General features: G+C 52.1%; 1 protein-coding gene across 20 annotated transcripts in view; it reads left to right on the top strand.

Moving 5' to 3' along the window:
- Positions 1 to 10,546: 10,546 nt before the first annotated feature.
- Positions 10,547 to 19,225, top strand: part of BIN1 (bridging integrator 1) — a 52,975-nt gene continuing 44,296 nt past the window's right edge. For 3 of the 20 annotated variants that reach the window (XM_059704750.1, XM_059704752.1, XM_059704753.1), the window contains exon 1: positions 10,548 to 10,820. In XM_059704750.1, coding sequence (XP_059560733.1) covers positions 10,737 to 10,820 — 84 coding nt within the window. In that variant the 5' untranslated portion in view covers positions 10,548 to 10,736. Of the gene's footprint in view, positions 10,821 to 19,225 lie in introns of all 20 variants that reach the window. The other 17 variants (XM_059704762.1, XM_059704758.1, XM_059704757.1 and 14 more) reach the window with 10 other exon arrangements.

Here is a 19,225-nt window from a genome sequence, read left to right as displayed (position 1 = left end):
CCACAGGCTCACTTCCTACAAATCCAGGGAAGGCTCTTAGTGGCTCTGCTTGGGTCATGCACTCATCCGTGAGCCAGCTGTTCGGGCTGCAGTGAATGGCTCACCGGTAGTATGTGTACATCATGGTACAAGGGACAAAGTCTGCCTCAAACCACATCAAACAAGGAGTTCTTAATGAAAGTAGGACACTTAGCTGGGCAGACCAAACGTATAGCATCTGCCAGCTACTATATAACCACCATTTACAGAGTTACTTCTAATATTCCAGGGGCTTTATACTTACTGTTCTTTATTTCCACAATAACCTACAGAGTGTAATTTACCCCTTTCCCCATATTACAGATGAGGCTGGAACAATTTAAATAATGTTGCCAAACATGGAAAAGTGGTAAATGGAGGAGCTGACTTGACTCCAGGTTGGTCTGTCCCTCTCACAATCTCATGGTGGCATTTTACATGTGAGAGAGAGTGAGGATAATTTGAGTCAGGGGCCCTTCTTGGACACCATATCACGCATATGCTGCCCTGAAACAATGCTGCTAGAAAGAAAGATGCCCTCCTGGCTCTGCCTGCAGAGTCTCCTGGATCCTCCCTGTCTCTTGAAGACATGGCACCCGAGAGCCCAGGTTGAAGGTGTGAAGCTGGTCTGTTCCGGACCTGGAGCTGGCCAGGTGCCAGTGATGTCAGCTCAGCCCCGCGGCCCCCCCCCCCCCGCCCCACCGTGTGCCTCCTGGGGAACTCATGTTCTCCAAGTGTCCAGCCATAAAAGATGGCAAGAGGTCCTGCTGCTGTTGAACATAAGATTATTCTGACAGTCGAAGAGTATAAACTAAAAATAGGCTGATAAAGACAGTCCTAGTGCTGGCCCAGGGCCTCTTGCTCATTCTTGAAGAGCAGAAGGAAGACATAGGTTGGTGTCTTGTCTCTCCATGGGAAAGGAGGACTGCCCTCGCTTGTTTAAGTTCATGGTTTGAAAAGTTACTTCCCCAGACTTCACAATTCGGATACACAAGTACAGGACACACTCCTCCGTGCTTTCTCTTTCTATTCTGTCACACTGTGGTTACCCAACTAGAGCCTCAGGGCACAGTTCCTGCATTGCAATAAAAATATTTGTATTTTCAATAGCATTTCTTTTAAACATATATATATATATATATATATATATATATATATATATATATATATATATTCTTTTTAAAAAATGTTTTCATTGATTTACTAGTGGCCCGGTGCACAGATTTGTGCACATTGAAAGGAAATTAATTAGAAGGCGAGGTGGCACTGGGCAAGACGGGCCAGACATGCCCTGGAGTGAACCTCCCGTGGTCCCTCCCCACCTGGGGTGGCACTGCAGCTTGAAGGGCGTCCGCAGAGTGAGAGGGTCCCTTCAGCAGGTGGGGTCCCTCGGCCTGGCCTATAGGGATCGGGCTGAAACCAGCTCCCCAACATCCCCCGAGGGGTCCTGGAGTGCGAGAGGGCACTCTGCAAAGTTGCTGTTGCTTGACAGCTCCTGCATTGAGTGTCTGCCTCATGGTGGTCTGTGTACATCATACCTATGGGCTGGTCAGATGGTCAGTCAGTTGGGTGGTCACTTAGGCTTTTATATGTATATATTTTTATTTTTTTTAGGTAGAGGGGAAGGGAGAGATTGAAACATCAATGATGAGAAAGATCACTGATTGGCTTCTTCCTGCACGCCTCCTCCTGGAGACTGAGCCCCAAACCCCAGGCAGGTAACTTGACCGGGAATCAAACCCAGGACCTCTTGGTCTATGGGAGGAAGCTCAATCCACTGAGCCACACCAGCCATGCAGCATTTCTTTTTGATTACAAAAACAATACATGTGTAAAATTTGGGAAATAAAAAAGAAGAGAAAAAAATGTCATTCCTGAATTGCTCTATCCAGAGACACCAAATGCATTTGGACAGCAGTTGGCAGGATACTGTTATGCAATTTAATATCCTGTATTATGCTAACAATACATTACAGGCACTTCACCATCACAAAAAACTTCTTGAGCATTACTGTTCTGATAAACATTTCCTGTATGTCTATACTGTAGTTTAGTTAATCACAGGTGGTAATAGCCTTTTGCCCGTGTCTGGGGGTGGGCTAAATGGTGGCCACGGTCTCTGATGTGGAGAGTTGGAGAGATGCAGGGCTCAGAGGCTGGGGTGCTGAGGGGAAGAAGGAAAGATAGGCCAATAATGCTGTAGACATTTGCTTGTCCGATCATTTCTTCTGGTCTCAACATTTAAGGGCTCCACTAGGCACCAGGCTCCCCACTTGTTCCTCAGTCAGCGCTGATTTCAGGTCTTCAACATCGCCCTGCTCCCTCCCAGACCCCAAGCCCCTCCCAGACAAGATGTACCACTGAAGGGCCTTCTCAGAAGCCTCCGTTTCTGCAGTGAGCCCGGGGCTGGTACTTAGTAGGTGCTCAGAAATGGTTGCAGACTGAGGGATTGAGCAAATATGAACGCCAACAATGATAATAATGGCTCATACTTGTATGTTTTCAGTTTTGTGCAATTATAATAAATGTGATGAACATCTGTGTCATAAAGCTTTGTAAAAATTTTGAAAATTCTTTTTTTTGATGATTCTTAATACATATTGCAAGATTGCTTTCTAGAAATTCCCTATCAGTCACACTCTCAGAGAGTATGTGAAAGTGTCTCTGGTTTTAAGTAACATAATTTTAAAAATGACTTTGCTAGAGATTAAAAATGGCAGCAGAGTAAGTGGATGCTGCACAGACACGCTCCCAGGACCAAACTGGAATTACAACTAAAATACAGAAAAACTTCCTGAATAATCAACAGAAGACTCGCTGGAGAATCCTGAAAACCTAGGACAGAAAGTGGAGACTGCATAGAGACTGGTAGGAGTGGCGGAGGTGCCAAAAAGCAGGCTGGGCTCCCACAGACAGCAGCTGAAGTTCTGGAGAAATATCTTAGTTGTGGGGAGTTGCCACTGAGAACTCTGGGGTCTAATCCCCAAGCTGCGCCACCCCCTCAGCAGAGAGCACCAGAATGGAGAAGGGTACCCTCATAACATGTGGCTGTGAAAAGAAGTGGGGCTGCTGTCCACATGGGAGAGATGGTTGGAAATGCAGGCACCCTCTTAAAGGGCCAATGCACAAAACTCCCTGTGGATCCACCCACCTTGTGCTCTGGCAGAGGGAGGGCAGAGTGGACTGGAGCTATGTGAGCAGAAGCCAGGATCTGGAACTCTGGGGTTAGAGCTCAAAAAGCAGACACATCAGTTTCCTGTGCTGAGCCATTCCATCACACTGTGGAGGTCATCTTTCTCATTCAGACATGTGCTATACAGGCAGCTCTGCCTGGGGAAAGAGAGTTTACCCACCCTATTGGAAAACACCTTGCCTCACCATGGGGAATTTCTGAGGCCCATTAAGAGATTGAGAATAACAATTAGCCTCCAGGTAGAAGCAATTGCCCCACCCAGTAGAAAAAACTCTGTGGACGATTGTCTGAAGGCAATTCAAGAGGGAATCCCATCAGTCTGTAGGCAGAGGTGGTCTCTGGAGGATTTGAGTCTCTGCCTAATCTAATTAGTCTGAAACAGTGTTTGACACTGTCCTGCACTAGAGATTGGGAGCCGTAGCAAAGCTACCTAATACAGAGTCACAAACCCAAATAGGTAGCCAAAAATGAGGAGACAAAAAACAACCCATAAATGAAAGAACATGAGAGTTCTCGAAGAAAAAATAAATGAAATGGAGATAAGAAATTTATCTGATATAGAGTTCAGAGTAATGATGACAAAGATGCTCAACAGCATGAGAAAAGATATAGTAACTATGAAAAAAGAAATAAAAAATGACATAGAATAAATAAAGAACATATTATAAGGACTACACAGCAGATTAGCAGAAGCAGAGGATTGAATCAGTGAATTAGAAGACAGGATTGAAAAATCAATTAATCAGAGAACCAAAAAGAAAAAACAATTAAAAAATAAGAGGACAGCTTAAGGGAGCTGTAGGACAACATGAAACATAATAGTATTAGAATAGTAGGCGTGCCAGAAGAGGCAAAAAGGGAGAAAGGGATAGAGAATGTGATTGAAGAAATAATGGGAGAAAACTTCCCTAACCTGATAAAGAAAAAGTCACACAAGTTCAGGAGGCACAAAATACCCAAAGCAAGAAGAACCCAAACAGGCCCACACCCAGACACATCAAAATTAAAATGTCAAAAATTAAAGACAAAAAGAGAATCTTAAAGGCAGCAAGAGAAAAGCAATTTGTTACCTACACAGGAGCTCCCATAATGCTGATACCTGATTTATCATCAGAAACTCTACAGGCCAGAAGGGAATGGCATGAAGCACTCAAGGTAATGAAAAGCAAAGGTCTGAAACCAAGATTACTACATGCAGCAAGGCTTTCAAAATAGATGGTGAAATAGCGAGCTTCCCAGACACAAAAAGAAGGCTAAAGGGGTTTATCACCACCAAACCAGCACTACAAGAAATACTAAATGGACAGCTGTGATGAGAAGAAGAAGAAGTAGAGAAACCTAGCAATACAGAATTAAAATGGCAATAAACAAGTACCTATCAATAATAACCTTAAATGTAAATGGATTAAATGCTCCAATCAAAAGACATAGGGCAGCTGAATGGAACAAAAACATGGCCCAAGTATATGGTGTCTACAAGAGACCCACCTCAGAACAAAAGACTCACACAGGATGATAGTGAAAGGAAGGAAAAAAACTTTCCATGCAAATGGAAATGAAAAAAAAAAAAAAAAAGCTGGAGTAGTGATACTCACATCAGACAAAATAGACTTTAAAATGAAGACCATCACAAAAGACAACAAAGGTCACTACATAATACTAAAGGGATCAATCCAACAAGAGGATATAACCCTGGTTATATGCACCCAATAGAGGAGCACCTCCATATATATATATAAAAAATTACAGGGGACTTAAAGGGAGAGATCAACAGCAATATAGTCATAGTAGGGAAATTTAACACCCTGCTGACTTCATGGGATAGATCTTCCAGACAAAAAAATTAACAAGGAAACAGTGACTCTAAAGGACACACTGGATCAGATCGATTTAATTGACACTTATAAAACATTTCACCCCAAAGCTGCAGAATATACATTCTTCTCAAGTGCACACGGGTCATTCACACAGATACATCACATTTTAGGACACAAAACAAGTCTCTACAAGTTCAAGAAGATTGAAATTATATCAAGCATCTTCTCGGTCACAATCGAATGAAATTAGAAATCAACTACAATAAAAACACCCAAAAACATTCAAACACATCAAGGCTAAATAGCATGTTATTAAACAATAAATGGGTTACCAATGAGATCAAGAAAGAAATCAAAATCTTCCTGGAAACAAATGAAAATGAACAAACAACCCCAAATCTTTGGGACATAGCAGAAGTAGTCCTGAGAGGGAAGTTCATAGCATTTCAGGCCTACCTCAAAAAACAAGAAAAATTTATAATAAACTATTTAACCTTACAACTCACAGAATTGGAAAGAGAACAACAAGAAAAGCCCAGAGTAAGTAGAACAAAGGAAATAATAAAGATTAAAGCAGAAGTAAGTGAAATAGAGACTAAAAAAAAAAAAAAAAAAAAAAACCACACAAAAATCTATGAATCCAAGAGCTATTTCTTTGAAAAAATATAACAAGATTGATGAACCATTAGCCAGACTCATCAAGAAACAAAGAGAGAGGATGCAAGTAATTAAAATCAGAAATGGAAGCAGTGAAGTAACAACGTTCATCACAGAAATACAAAGGATTGTAAGAAAATACTATGAACAACTATATGCCAACAAGCTAAACAATGTGAATTAAATGGATAAATCCCTAGAATAATACAATTTCCCAAAACTGAATCAGGGAGAATCAGAAAATCTGAATAGGCCAATAACAACTGATGAAATCAAAGTAGTAATCAAAAATCAAAAACTCCCAGGAAACAAAATCCCTGGTCCGGATGGCTTCCCAGGGGAGTTGTACCAAACAAAGTTCAAAGAAGAACTATCACCTATACTCCTTAAACTGTTCCAGAAAACCCAAGAGGAAGGAGACTTCCAAACTCTTTTTATGAAGCCAGCATTATCCTAATTCCAAAACCAGTTAGAGACACTGCAAAAAAGAGAATTACAGGCCAATATCCCTCATGAACATAGATGCTAAAATCCTCAACAAAATATTAGCAAATCAGATCCAGCATAATATCAAAAAGATCATACACCATGACCAAATGGGATTTATTCCAGGGATGCAAGGCTGGTACAATAGTCACAAATCGGTAAATGTGACACATCACGTAAACAAATTGAAAGACAAAAATTACAGGATCATACCAAAATGCAGAAAAAGCATTCGACAAAATCCAACACCATATTTTAAAAAATAAAAACTTTCAGCAAAGTGGAAATAGAGGGGTCATATCTCAACATGGTAAAGGCCATATATGACAAACCTACAGCCAACATCATACTCAAAGGACAAAAACTAAAACCATTTCCCCTAAGAACAGGAACAAGTCAGGGATGTCTGTTTTCACCCCTCTTATTCAACATAGTACTGGAAATTCCAGCTACAGTGATCGGACAAGAAGAAGAAATAAAAGGCATCCAAATTGGAAAAGAGGAGGTAAAACTGTCATTATTCACAGATGACATGATATTGTACATAGAAAACCCTAAAGACTCCATGAAAAAACTACTCAATTTAATAAATGAATTTGGCAATGTAGCAGGATGCAAAATCAGTACTCCAAAATTGATGTCATTTTTATACACCGATAATTCTCAGAAAGAGAAATGAAAAACAAAAAACCAACCCCATTTACCATTGCAACAAAAAAATTAAGATACTTAGGAATAAACTTAACCAAGGAGGTAGAAGACTTATACTCAGAAAACTATAGAGCATTGGAAATAAAAGAAATAGAGGATGATATAAACAAGTGAGAGAATATTCCATGTTCATAGATTGGTAGAAATAATATCATTAAAATGTCCATCCGTCCCAAAGCAATCTATAGACTTAATGCAATCCCTATTAAAATACCAACAGCATATTTCACAGATCTAGAACAAATACTTCAAAAATTTATATGGAACCAAAAAAGACCCTGAATATCCGCAGCAATCTTGAGAAAGAAAAATAAAGTTGGAGGAATCACAATACCAGCTATCAAGTTATACTACAAAGCCACCGTAATCAAAACAGCCTGCTACTGGCACAAGAACAGGCATATAGATCAATGGAACAGAACAGAAATTGACCCAAGCCATTACACTCAATTAATATTTGACAAAGAAGGCAATAACATACAATGGAGTCAAGACAGTCTCTTTAATAAATGTTGTTGGGAAAATTGGACAGATACATGCAAAAAAGAAAAGAAACTAGACCACCAACTTACACCATGCACAAGAATAAACTCAAAATGGGTAACAGACTTACATGTAAGTCATGAAACCATAAAAATCCTAGAAGAATCCATAGGCAGCAAAATATCAGACATCTCTCTTAGCGATATGTTTACGGACACATCTTCTAGGGCAGTGGTTGGAAACTGCGACCCCTTGAGTGTGGCTCTTCCACAAAATACCACGTGTAGGCGGGCACGTACAGTGCGATTGAAACGTCGTGGCCACACTCAAGGGGTCAAAGAGCCGCATGTGGTTCGCGAGCCACAGTTTGCCGACCACTGTCCTAGGGCAAAGGAAACTAAGGAAAAAATAAACAAATGGGACTACATTAAAGTAAGCTCTGAACAGCAAAATAAACCATCAACAAAATGAAAATAAACTCCACTGTATGGGAGAACATATTTGGCAGTGATACATCTGATACATTAAAATATATAAGGAATTCATACAACTTAACAAAAGGAAGACAAACATTCTAATTAAAAATCGGGCAAAGGACCTAAATAGACACTTCTCCAAATAGGACATACAAATGGCCAGGAGACATGAAAAAATGCTCCAAGTCACCAATCATCAGAGAGATGCAAATTAAAATGACTATGAGGCATCACTTTATACCTGTCAGAATGGCCACCATCAAGAAATCAGCAAAGGACAAGTGCTGGCGAGGATGTGGAGAAAAGGGAACCCTAGTACACTGCTGGTGGGAATGCAGACTGGTGCAGTCATTATGGAAAACAGTATGGAGTTTCCTCAAAAAATTAAATATGGAACTGCCATGTGACTAGTGCTCCCACTTCTGGGAATATAACCTAAGAAACTCGAAACACCAATCAGTAAGAATGTATGCACCCCTATGTTCATAGCAGCACAATTTACAATAGCTAAGATCTGGAAAGAGCCCAAGTGCCCATCAGTAGATGAGTGCATAAAAAAGCTGTGGTACATTTACACCATGGAGTACTACGCAGCAGTAAAAAAGAAGAACCTCTTACCCCATGGAGGGACCTGGAGAGTATTATGCTAAGCAGAATAAGCCAGTCAGAGAAAGACAAGTATCACATGATCTCACTCATATGTGGAATCTAATGAACAAAATAAACTGAGGAACAAAACCGATTCAGAGACAGAGAAGCACATAACAGACTGTGGAATCTCAGAGGGAAGATAGGCGAGGGTAGTGGGAGTGATCAACCAAAGAATTTGTATGCATATATGCATAACTCATGGACACAGACAATAGTGTGGTCAAAATCTGGGGCAGGAGGTGGGAGCAGGCTAGAAAGGGTCAGTGGGGATAAAAAGGGGACGTATGTAATACTTCCAAAAATAAAGATTTTTTAAAAGTCTGGCCTGCACGGCTCAGGGGTTAAGCGTTGACCTATGAACCAGGTGGTCATGGTTCAATTCCTGGTTAGGGCACATACTTGGGTTGTAGCCTGGATCCCCAGTGTGGAGTGTACAGAAGGCAGCCAATCAATGATTCTCTTTCATCGATGTTTCTGTCTCTCTCTCCCTCTCCCTTCCTCTCTAAAATCAATAAAAACATATTTTAAAAAGAGATTCTCACTTCTAGGTGCTGATCATTAATGGGAGGACCCAGAAGGATCCAGAGTGCAGGGGGCCTCCCAGGCAGAGGGAAGAGAGAACCGGCTGGGGAATCCAGGCTGAACCTCTAAATTTGGGCCTGTTTCTCCACTTGTATAGGGGATGTGGCTTATGAGCTCTTGCTGCTCCCAGGGACCCCTGCCTTGGCTCCTGTCCAGGCACTGGACATGTCCATTTCTCCTCATTCTCAGCAGGGCCTCCAAGGCACCTCTCCCCACTCAATTCAGCCCACAGTCCCTGAGAAACCTTCCTGCAAAGAGAGGTGGTATCTTTCAAAGACCTGATATGATTTGGGAGAGGGGTTTGGGTGGAATACATACAGGGTGGGGTAAAAGTAGGTTCTTAGTTGTAAGTGAAATAGTTTGTTCTTGCATTATTTATTAACTAGAGGCCCGGTGCACAGATTTGTGCACGGGCGCGGTCCCTGGCCAGCCATGGGAGCTAATTGGGGCAGGCCGGGCGAGGGACCTCAGACCAGGGGGAGGTTGGCTGTGGGAGTGCACTGACCTCCAGGGGCAGCTCCTGCATTGAATGTCTGCCCCCTGGTGGTCAGTGCATGTCATAGCGGCCGGTGGACAGGTCCTTCGGTCATTGGGTTGCTTAGGCTTTTATATATAAAGAGGCATATATATATAGAGAGAGAGATTACTGTACTATTTTCCATATGAACAATTGTAGCCCTACTTTTGCCCCAACCTGTATGTATTCATGTTGAATACGTGTCAGTGGTCTGTTGGCCAAGGTGGTTAGCAGTGACCTTATCTTCTCTTTAAAGAGCGATCATTAACCCTTTCTCTCCCTGAGAGCAAGAGGAGACACCCAGGGTATAGTGGGCGAAAGCCTGAGAGCCAGAACTCTGCCTCATTTGTAAGATGGGAATAATAATTCTATCATTAGTAATAGAATAATTGATAAAATAGTAACTGTATTGTTTTGTTAAATGCATTTTAGTAGCAGCACCCACATCATAGGGCTGTTATGGAGGCTGAATGCAGCAATGCTGAGCAGGAGGCACCTAGCAGAGTGCATGCCCAGCGAGGCATGTCATTGTAAAATAACTTTCAGCAAACCGGAAGACTGGGCGCCCGGCTGGCATGGGACTAGGTGCCCCGACAGACAGAAATGTGAACACGTCCGGAGGCCTCCAGAGAGCCCGGGCGGAGCCCCGTGAGTGTGCAGCCCCCAGGAGGCTGGTGTGGAGCGGGCAGAGAGGCCCGGCGCAGGCTGGGCTCCGGATTCCAGGAGCGCGCACCCGTCGCCGCACGGCCTCCGCTTCTGCCGGCACCGGCGTGTCATCTGGCCTCCCTCCGGGGCCGGGCGGCGACGCCCGAGGGGACCCACGGCGGCCGCGCTCGTCCCGGCCCCGGGCGTCCGGCTGGCGGAAGCCCAGCCCACGTGCGCGTCGCTCCCTCCGCACCGGCCGAGCGGGTCCCGCGCCGGAGGCCCTTTAAAAGGCCGCGTCCGCGGGCCGGGCGCACTGACCGCCGCAGGCCCGCCCTCCCCGCCCCCCTGCGTCCCTCCCTCGGCCCGCGTCGCGCTCGCGGCTCCCGGGCGCACGCCCCGCCTCCGCGCGGTCTCCGCTCCCCAGTGCGCGGCGGGAGCCGGACCGGAGCCGGCGGCGGGGCTGGGAGCTCGGCGCCCGACAGCGGGCGAGGCCGGGCGCGATGGCGGAGATGGGCAGCAAGGGGGTGACGGCGGGGAAGTTCGCCAGCAACATGCAGAAGAAGCTCACCCGGGCGCAGGAGAAGGTGAGGAGCGGGACGCGGCCCGCCACCTGCCTCCAGCCGCCGGGTCGGCGCTGCGCCCCCGGGCGCCCGCTGCCCAGGCCTTCGGGGTCCGCGTGCTGCGCTCCCCGAGCTCCGGGCTCCCTCTGGGCTCCGCGGCATCGGCCCCCCGTCCCCCACGACCCCGCGGTGCCCCTCCCAGGCCCTGGGTTTTCTCCGCGCGCTGACCGCCCCTCCGGCGGCGCGAGGTCCAGGTACCCGCCCTGGAGGCCGAGGGCCGCGCAATTGGGAGAGGGTGGCGCCCCGGGCGGTCGGGCCCCGCGGGCCGGCGGCGCGGGGGAGGGGCTGCCCCTGGCCCCGGCGGCGGCGCCGGGGTCTCCGAGGCCGCCCTTCTCCAGCCCGCCCGCCCGCCTCTGCCCGGGGTACGCTGGTGCCGGGGACTGGGCTTCCTTTCCCGGGGCGCCTGCGGCCTGGAAGTTCCGGGGAACGGAGGGCTGCGCAGCCCCCGGGGGCTCCGCGTTTCCGGTGCGGGGGAGGGGTGGCGGCCGGCTTTGGGGCCGCAGCCCGGAGGGGAGCCGCCGCAGCCCTGGGGCCGGGGGCGCGGCGGGCGCGGGGTGCTGGGGCACGCGGGCGCGGGCGGGGGTCCGTCCTGGGCCTGGTCCCCGGCGCCTCTGGCTCCCGCACGGGATCGGCCTGCCGCCCACGCCACGTCCCCGCCCGCTCGGGCTCTGAAACGCGAGACGCAGATGACATGCTCCTGCCGGCCCCCCTCCCCCCAGGCTCTGCCCCCCGCGCGACGTGCGGCCGAGTGGGCGCCTGGGGACGCTGGCCTTCCCCTGCCAGGCTCGTGGCTGAGTATAAAGAATGACTTTGGCAGCTGGGGCCTGAGGGCTCCCTAGGGGGCAGCCACGTGACGGTGATGGAGGGGGTGCCCGGGGAGAGCTCCCGCGCCTCCCGGAGCCCTGTGCCTCGTCCTAGTCCCAGGCTGAGGAGGTGGGCGGCGGTGGTGGAGGCAGGGCCCTCGCTGCAGATCTGGCTGCCCCAGCTGTTCCCACCCCCTCCTTCCCCACCCCCTCCGCCTGCTGGGCCTGGAGGGCGGATTAGAGCCCTATACATAGCCGGCGGTGCTGGGGTGGCTCAGTCCCCAGGTGGGGGAGGGCGTCTCCTCTCCTCTCCTCTGCGCCTGGGGAGTCCAGCCGGTGCCTGGAGCCGGCAGCTCTGGCCTAAGCCGGCTTCCTGTTCCCAAGGGGCCAGGGAGATGAAAGAGAAGCCACAGCTGAGACCAGTTCCTGCCCCTTCCACTGCGGCCCTCTCCCTCCTGCTGGGCCCCTTTGCCTTGGCTGCCCTGTCACTGCAGCGGCATCTTTCAGTACCTCAGGGGCAGGGGGCCTGGACTGTGTCCCTCCGTGTCAGTGCCAGTGTCATCACTGGCCCCACTGAGCCGCCCCTGCTCCCTCTTTAGCCCGGGTTTGTGGCCATAGGCAGTTGGCTGACAGCTGGTCAGCTGTGGATGCTGGCCTTGCACCAGGGCTGGCCCACCAGAGCCGGCCTCGTGGGACTGGAGCAGCTTAGTGCTGCTGGTGGGCAACGGTTAGCGTCCCCATCAGAAGCCACAGCAGCACAGCAGGCTTCCCCCTAGTGTCCCTCCCCTCCCCACGAAACCTGATGGGTCCGCCCACAGGACCTCTCCCTCCTGCTCCAGTCTGTCCCAGCCTGAGTGCCAGGACCTGCTGCCTCCCAGCACCTTCTGGTGGCCACAGCACCACCTCTAACTCACGTTGCCAGTGGTCTCACAGGTACCCCACTCTGCCCATCTGCCTGGGTCAATCTGAGTAAGTGGTGATTCCGCTGTCCAGTTGCCGCAGGAGGGCACTTCCTGAGCAGGGCCAGGCAGTTCTCAGTCCACCACTTGCAGAGGGCCACAGTGTGGTCCGAAGAGCTTGCCCCCAGGTACCTGTGGAGACAGCTCCCTGTGTCTCTACAGGGTCCTGGCCTGGCCAACCCATCGGCCAGCCTGCCTCCACACGGCTTCCGGGGACGAGGGGCGAGCCTTCCCTGGTCCCTGCAGGTGCTGCGCGGCTGTTTGTGAGCAAACAAGGACTTTGGGGGCTGGCTGGGAGCCTTGCGCTGGCCTGTGGGTGGGCTAGGTTGTCCCGACTGGCCATGTGCCCTGTGCCTGCGCCTGAGCCTGGGCTGAGCAGTGGGGAGCAGGGTGTGTGACTCTGTTGGCGTGGAGCGATGGCTGTAAGGTCCTGTGGCCTCTGGGCCTGGTGCCGGGGGAACAGGAGGAAGTATGGGAAGGGTTGCCAGGGTCTGCCAGCATGGCGCCACTGCTGCCCCAGCGCTCAGGCCCAGGGCACCATGAGGTCATCTTCCCATTGTGCGTGGCTTCTTGGACCCTCTATAAACGACAGTGTCCAATTTTGGGCTTCAGTAGGGTGGCTGGGCAGAGCTGATTTCGGGTGGAGCTGGGTCAGATGACAGGATTAGAGGTTGCGGAGCTTGGCCCCTTGGGGGAGGTGTCGGTTGGGGAGAGGGACAGCTGGGGCGGGGGTGGAATCTGGCCTGCCCCTCTCTGAGGTCCGTGCCCAGAAGTCCTAGGGGTGCCTGAGGGAGGCTGGCCTTGCGCTGGGGGCGGCGATGGGAGGAAGAGGGCCCTGCAGGGGCGAGCATGCCCTCTGTCTGGGGGGAGGCCTGGTGGAGAGGGCAGCCCCTGTTGCCAGTGGACAGAAAGCCGGGCCTGTGGGAGCAGGTGCTCACGAGAGGGAAGGTGCAGCGCAGCTATTTATAGCCCTGATACTCGGCCAGGCGGGCACCAGCTCCTCCGGTGATCACAGGCTCCTCCTGCAGCGTCCATGTTGCCCTGCTCAGTAGGAACCAGACCTTTACAACCCGTCCTTGTCCTCACAGCAGCCTTGAGAGTAGCCTCAGTGCAGCCAAGAGCAGGTGCTGGGAGCAGGAAGCCCACCCAGGTCTCCAGGAGGGCCTCTGGCGCCCCAGTGCCTCCCCCTCCCCACTTCCCAGGCCCCATCCAAAGATACTCCTCTTTGCCCATATTCTTCATCTCCCTTTCCCCTTGGCATCCATCTCTCTGTTCTCGAATGTCTGAGGACTCTTCCTGCTCTTTCTGCTCATCAGCTACCCCCCCCCCCCCCCGCTCCCTCCCCTCTTCCTCGCGCAGCCCTCTCTCTCTGCCCCAAGCTCTCTCTGAGTTTGTACCAGCTTTCCTGCGCCTCTCGGTCTCGGATGAGAGCAGCTTCTCCCTGAGCTCGAGCTGTTGGTGTACACGGTCCATCATCTGTGCACACAGGCCCCTGACAGCATCTCCTGGTGGAGTGTCTATGGGGCATGGTTGATGTTGGCTGGGGAATGTGTGGCTAACGGGCAGCCTGGCCTCCAGGCTTCCCTGAGGCCCAGTGGGCCTGGCTGGGTTGAGTCTCCACTGAGTGGAGTCTGCTGGTTCATGGCAGGGCCCAAAGTGAGGGAAAGGCTGTTTTGCCCGGGGCGTGCAGGGGAGGAGAGTGCATTGGGCCGCTTGGGACTCGGAGAGGCTGTTCCAGGAGGGACAGGTATGGACCAAAGTGAGGGGTGGGTGTGAGGACTGCAAGCCCGTACACCTGAAGAGAAGGGGAATGTGTGGTGAGTCCGGAGTGGGGAGGGTGGGCAGCAGATTTGGGCCGGATTTGTCCCTGGTCTTTCCTCGGAGCTTGAATCAGGGGTGTCTTGTATTTGTATTCTGGAGAAGCCAAGGCCTGCACTCCTGCATTTTAACCCTCAAGGCCCCTTCTCACCTCCCTCTCCGGCCCCCGGCCCGGCTGGCCCCGCACGAAGCCGTCTACACTGGCCAACGGGAGAGGATGCTCTGCCCCTCCCTCCTGCCTTCACCCGAGACTGGCCTCCATGGCTCTTTCTCCAGGAGGTTCTCGCACTCCTGGTCCTCCCCTTGGTGTGAGTCCTCTGTCTCGCCAAAGGAGAAGAGAGTGCCTGTGTGGGCTTGGCCGGCAGGTGGGCCTTGGGCAAGTCACAGGACCCCCTGAGCCCAGTGTCTTCGTGTAGCACAAGCGTGTCAGACTCACAGGCTAACGGGCCAAATAAACAAGGCGTGTGTGTGTGTGGCCGCAAAAAACCGAAAGCTTCAATTCTTATAGAAACGTAGGTTTTTTTCTATAGAGACATGCTGAATACAAAGGGCTGAAATAAATGAGTCATCGTTAACATAAAAGAATCATTAACATAAAATAATAGAACATTTTAATAAAAATTAATATTTTTTCTTGAACATTAACTTACCAGACACTGAATAACTGCACAAATTAATAAGCGTAACGCAAATAAACCTATTTTTCCTGTTCTCCAAAAGCGAAATATTTCCTGTGGCGCACACCAAACAAGTCAGTCCAAGACTAATGACATGGCCATCGGCTGCTAAAATACTCGCTGCTGGTATTCGTGGAGAGAAATGGTGCGCCTGCGCGTAAGGCGCCACGATTCTAGTCATCAGTCATTAGCGAACATTGTAGTTCGTTATTAATAATTATGTATAACAGGATACTGTAAATATTAAGTTTCACAATTTTTATTAAAATGTTTCTTACCTACGGTTACCTTGGCTGGGCCACGAGTTTGACATGCGTGGTGTAGAAGATGGGATAATAACGGCTCCTCTTCACGTGTCGGGGAGCAGAGCCTTGAACAAGACGTAATAAGTGCTCACTGAGCGCCTGCTCTGGGGGCCGAGCGGTGCGGGGAGCCCTGGAGCCGTCCCTCCTGACAGGCTGCTCCCAGGCCCTCTGCCGTGGACCGTTACAGCCTCAGCGGACAGCTGGTCCCCGCTGAGCCCTCGGCCGATCAGGGCTTACCTGTTGTCCTCGTCCCAGGTAGTGTGCGCGCGCGCGCGCGCGCGCGCGCGTGTGTGTGTGTGTGTGTGTGTGTGCGCGCGCGTGTGTGCGTGGTGTGTGGATGTGGAGGGGCAGCCCGCAGCAGGGAGGGAATCCAGCTCTTCCGGGTGACCTTGACTTGGCTGCACATGAACCGTGGGCCGGGATAACGTGGCCCTCCTCTTGGGTCTCTGCTGCTTGTGCGTTCCTTTCTCCGTGGCACCCTTGGGTGGGGCACTGGTTTAGGGTGGGTGTCAGGCCAAGCAAAGCCAAGCCCTCACTCAGGAGCTGATGTTCTGGCTGGAGAGGAGTGAGGCAAGGGGTGCCTGCTTTCCTCGGGAATCGGGTCGGCTCAGCCTTTCCCGGGGGCCCGGTGCGGGTGCCGAGGACGCGGCGTGGGTGTGCACGCGGGTCCTCCCACAGCAGAGATGGGGACGGAGAGGATGTGGAGCTGCTGGTGTCCAGGTTGAGGGCTGGGAGGAAGGCTTCCTGTCAGATGTCACCTGGTCTATACTGTGAGGACTGCCTCTTGGGCAGGTCTACCTTTAGGATTGAACGTGTAAGGGAAAGGGCACAAGGTTAAAAACCAGGCTCAGACAGAGGACAGGCCTGGCAGCCTTGGAGGGCAGGCCTTGCCAGGGGGTAGGGGCTGCCCCCGGCAGCACTGCAGGTGGGCAGAACCACTTGGCTCTGGAGCTCTGGGCTTGGGTTCCTCCCACCAGTTTGCACCAGGGAGTCACGCCGAACTCCTGAGCCGCAGTTGCCTTACCTGAAACAGGTGGTGTGTGCCCCAGAGTAAATGTTCAGATTACATGGATCTGAGCAAAGGGCAGGGCCCGTGGTCTCCTAAAGGAGCAGTTCTTGCCTCCCCCCAAAAGGTGCCATCTCCCAAAGAGGCCACGTGGTTCTGGGCCGGGCAGGGGAGCTGGCTCCATGCCAAGGCTGGTTCTTCCTGCCCCCAGGGTGCCCTTCGTTAAATATTAACTTATAGCAAGAGCCTGGTTTATTGTGTAGCTGCTGAGTGCCAGGCGCTTGGTGAACATTCTCATCCTTCCTGCAGCCTAGTGAGGTCCTTAGGATTCCCATTCAGCAGAGGGAGAAACTGAGGCCCAGAATAGTGCTGTGACTTGCCCGTGGGCTCTCTCGCTCGGTCAGCTGTCCGGGTTGCCTGGGGACATGCAAATTAGAAGAGTGAGGCCCTCCTGACCAGGAAGACTATCTGTTAGGGGGGCCTTTTAACAGATTTTGGTCCCCAAGACCTTCTTTCTCTTTCCTATTAAGTGAGATGTGGGGCCCCAGTCTCCCCCTGAGTCCTCACCCAGCATCCAGGCTTACCTGTTGGGATGTGACCTTTCCCCTTTTAGGATGTGTTGTAGGCTCTGGGGCCCAGGGAGGGCCTGGGGTTTCCTGATGCAAATGAGGCCATGTGGTGTGTGTGTGTGTGTGTGTGTGTGTGTGTGTGTGTGTTTCCCAAGTATAAAAGCTGCAACCAGTTTATCCTATATAATAAAAGGCTAATATGCAAATTGTCCCCTCAACCAGGAGTTCTACCGTGAGTTCAACCAGGAGTTTGGCCAGGGGGCGGGGCCAGCCCGCCAACTGCCTGCTGCCCCTCCCCCCAGCCAGCCCGGCCCCATCGGCCCTATGGGGTGGGCCGGCTGGACTCCACCCACACACCGGCCTCTAGTTCAATATAAAAGAGCACCCTTTATTCTGAGATTATAACTGTCTACTTTTGTTGAAATGTTTCTTTGATTAAATGATGGTAATACTGTTTGTTCCTTAATGTTATTGGGGAGGAAATAGTCCTGCTGCTGATCACGGGTGCCCTGGAATACCTGCGCGCGCGTGCGCGCGCGCACACACACACACACACACACACACACACACACACACACGAGACTTTTCCAGAAGTGGAGTCCAGAAGTCTGGGCCCTGCTGCTCCGGGAGCTTGTGGCCCACCTCTGCAGACTGGCCCTGCAGGTAGGGAGCAGCTCTCCCGGGTCCAGGCTGGAGGCAGGTGCCCTGGAATACCTGCTCCATGAAGCTGGGCCCTGCCTCCTCCAGGTGCCCGGTGTCTCCAGCAGGGTGCACACGTGCTAGTGCACACCTATTGCACAGATGCATGGAGTCTTCAGGTGCCAGGGAGGGGCTGTGGCTGCAGGATTTCAGGCCTTCAGAGCAGAGGAGGCGCGGTGAGAGCGCAGGCCCTGGCATCAGATGGAGGGCACACCCTGTCCCACCACAGTGGTTCAGGGGACCCAGGCACCCTGCCCACACCTCCTCCACATAGAGTGTGTCCGCCTGAGCCTGGTTGGGCCCAGAAATGGGGTTCCCAGGAACGGGCTTGGGCCCTTCCAGGGAGTCCTGCGGGGCTTTAGGCCACAGCCTGGGCCCCTGCACGGGTGCTCTTCCCACCTGAGAATATTCTTCCCACTCGGAGGTGACTCCGGTGCTGGCCGTTGCTGACCGGGACTTGCTGGGCCTGGGACTTGCTGTCGGGGGCCAGGGCACTGTTACCCTCACTCCCTTCTACCGTTGCCAGGCCTCCTCTCTCTGCTTCCAGAACATCCCCTTTCACCCAGGGCTCTGGCTCAGGTCCCCGTGCCCCTGCAGGGGGGGTGGGGTCAGGACCGCAGAGTGGCCAAGATGGGGGAGCTGGCGGTGGGCAGTGATCTCTGGGCACTGAGCTGTCCATGGTGCCCTTGAGAGTGGGCATCCTGTTCCGGTGGGGCGGGGCCTCTGCTTCAGCACCCTCAGCCCCCACCCCGCATCCGGCCCCCTGCCCGGGCAGGCAGTGGATGCGTGGATGGCACTGGCAATGGGGTCATGGGCCCGGGTCCCCACTGCTGCTTCCGCCCCACGCTAGGCCAGGGAGCTGCCCACATCTCCACTGAGTGTGAGGTCACAGGCAGCGCCTGGGCCTGCGGGAGTGGGGGTGGCTTCGGGCTGCAGCCACCACAGGACTGTGGGGCTGGCTCCAAGGCCTGAGTTCAGCAGGGCGTCCTGGAGCCCTCGGGCCTTTCGTAGGGCCATGGGGCTGGCTCCTGTCTTAGACGCCTCGGCCTCTTACCCCGGATCATCTGCAGTGGCTGGGATGACCTTGGCATCGCCAGCGCCGTCCTCACACCCGCAGCCTGCCCCGGGGGTGGGGGGCAGGAGGCAAGGGGCTGAGGGTGCGAGAGCAGAGGCCCTGCCCCCACACTGCCCAGCCCAGCACTGCCCATCCGTCCTGGACAGCCACGGCTTCCCAGAGGATGTGACCCCTGAGCTGTTTGAAGGGCAAGGAGGCAGGTTGTGGGTGGGGAGGGATGTTTCTCGGAGCCATTCAGGGTGGCTGGAATGTGTGTGGGGGGGGAGGGGCTCAGGCCCTGCCCAGATGCCATCTGCCCAGGCTGCTCACCTTCCTTTCTCAGTGTGGCCCAGCCATTCGCCGTCGCCCAGTGTGGGCTCGCTGAGGCTCCAGCGCCTCATGTCCTGGGCCGTGGGCGCCCTGGCTTTCTGAGGAAGGGGAGGCGCTGGGTGAGGGGGAGTCCCGAGCCCCCTGGCCGG

Source organism: Myotis daubentonii, chromosome 7 (assembly GCF_963259705.1).
Source record: "Myotis daubentonii chromosome 7, mMyoDau2.1, whole genome shotgun sequence".
NCBI classification, from domain to species: domain Eukaryota; kingdom Metazoa; phylum Chordata; class Mammalia; order Chiroptera; family Vespertilionidae; genus Myotis; species Myotis daubentonii.
This window is presented reverse-complemented; position numbering and strand designations above follow the sequence as displayed.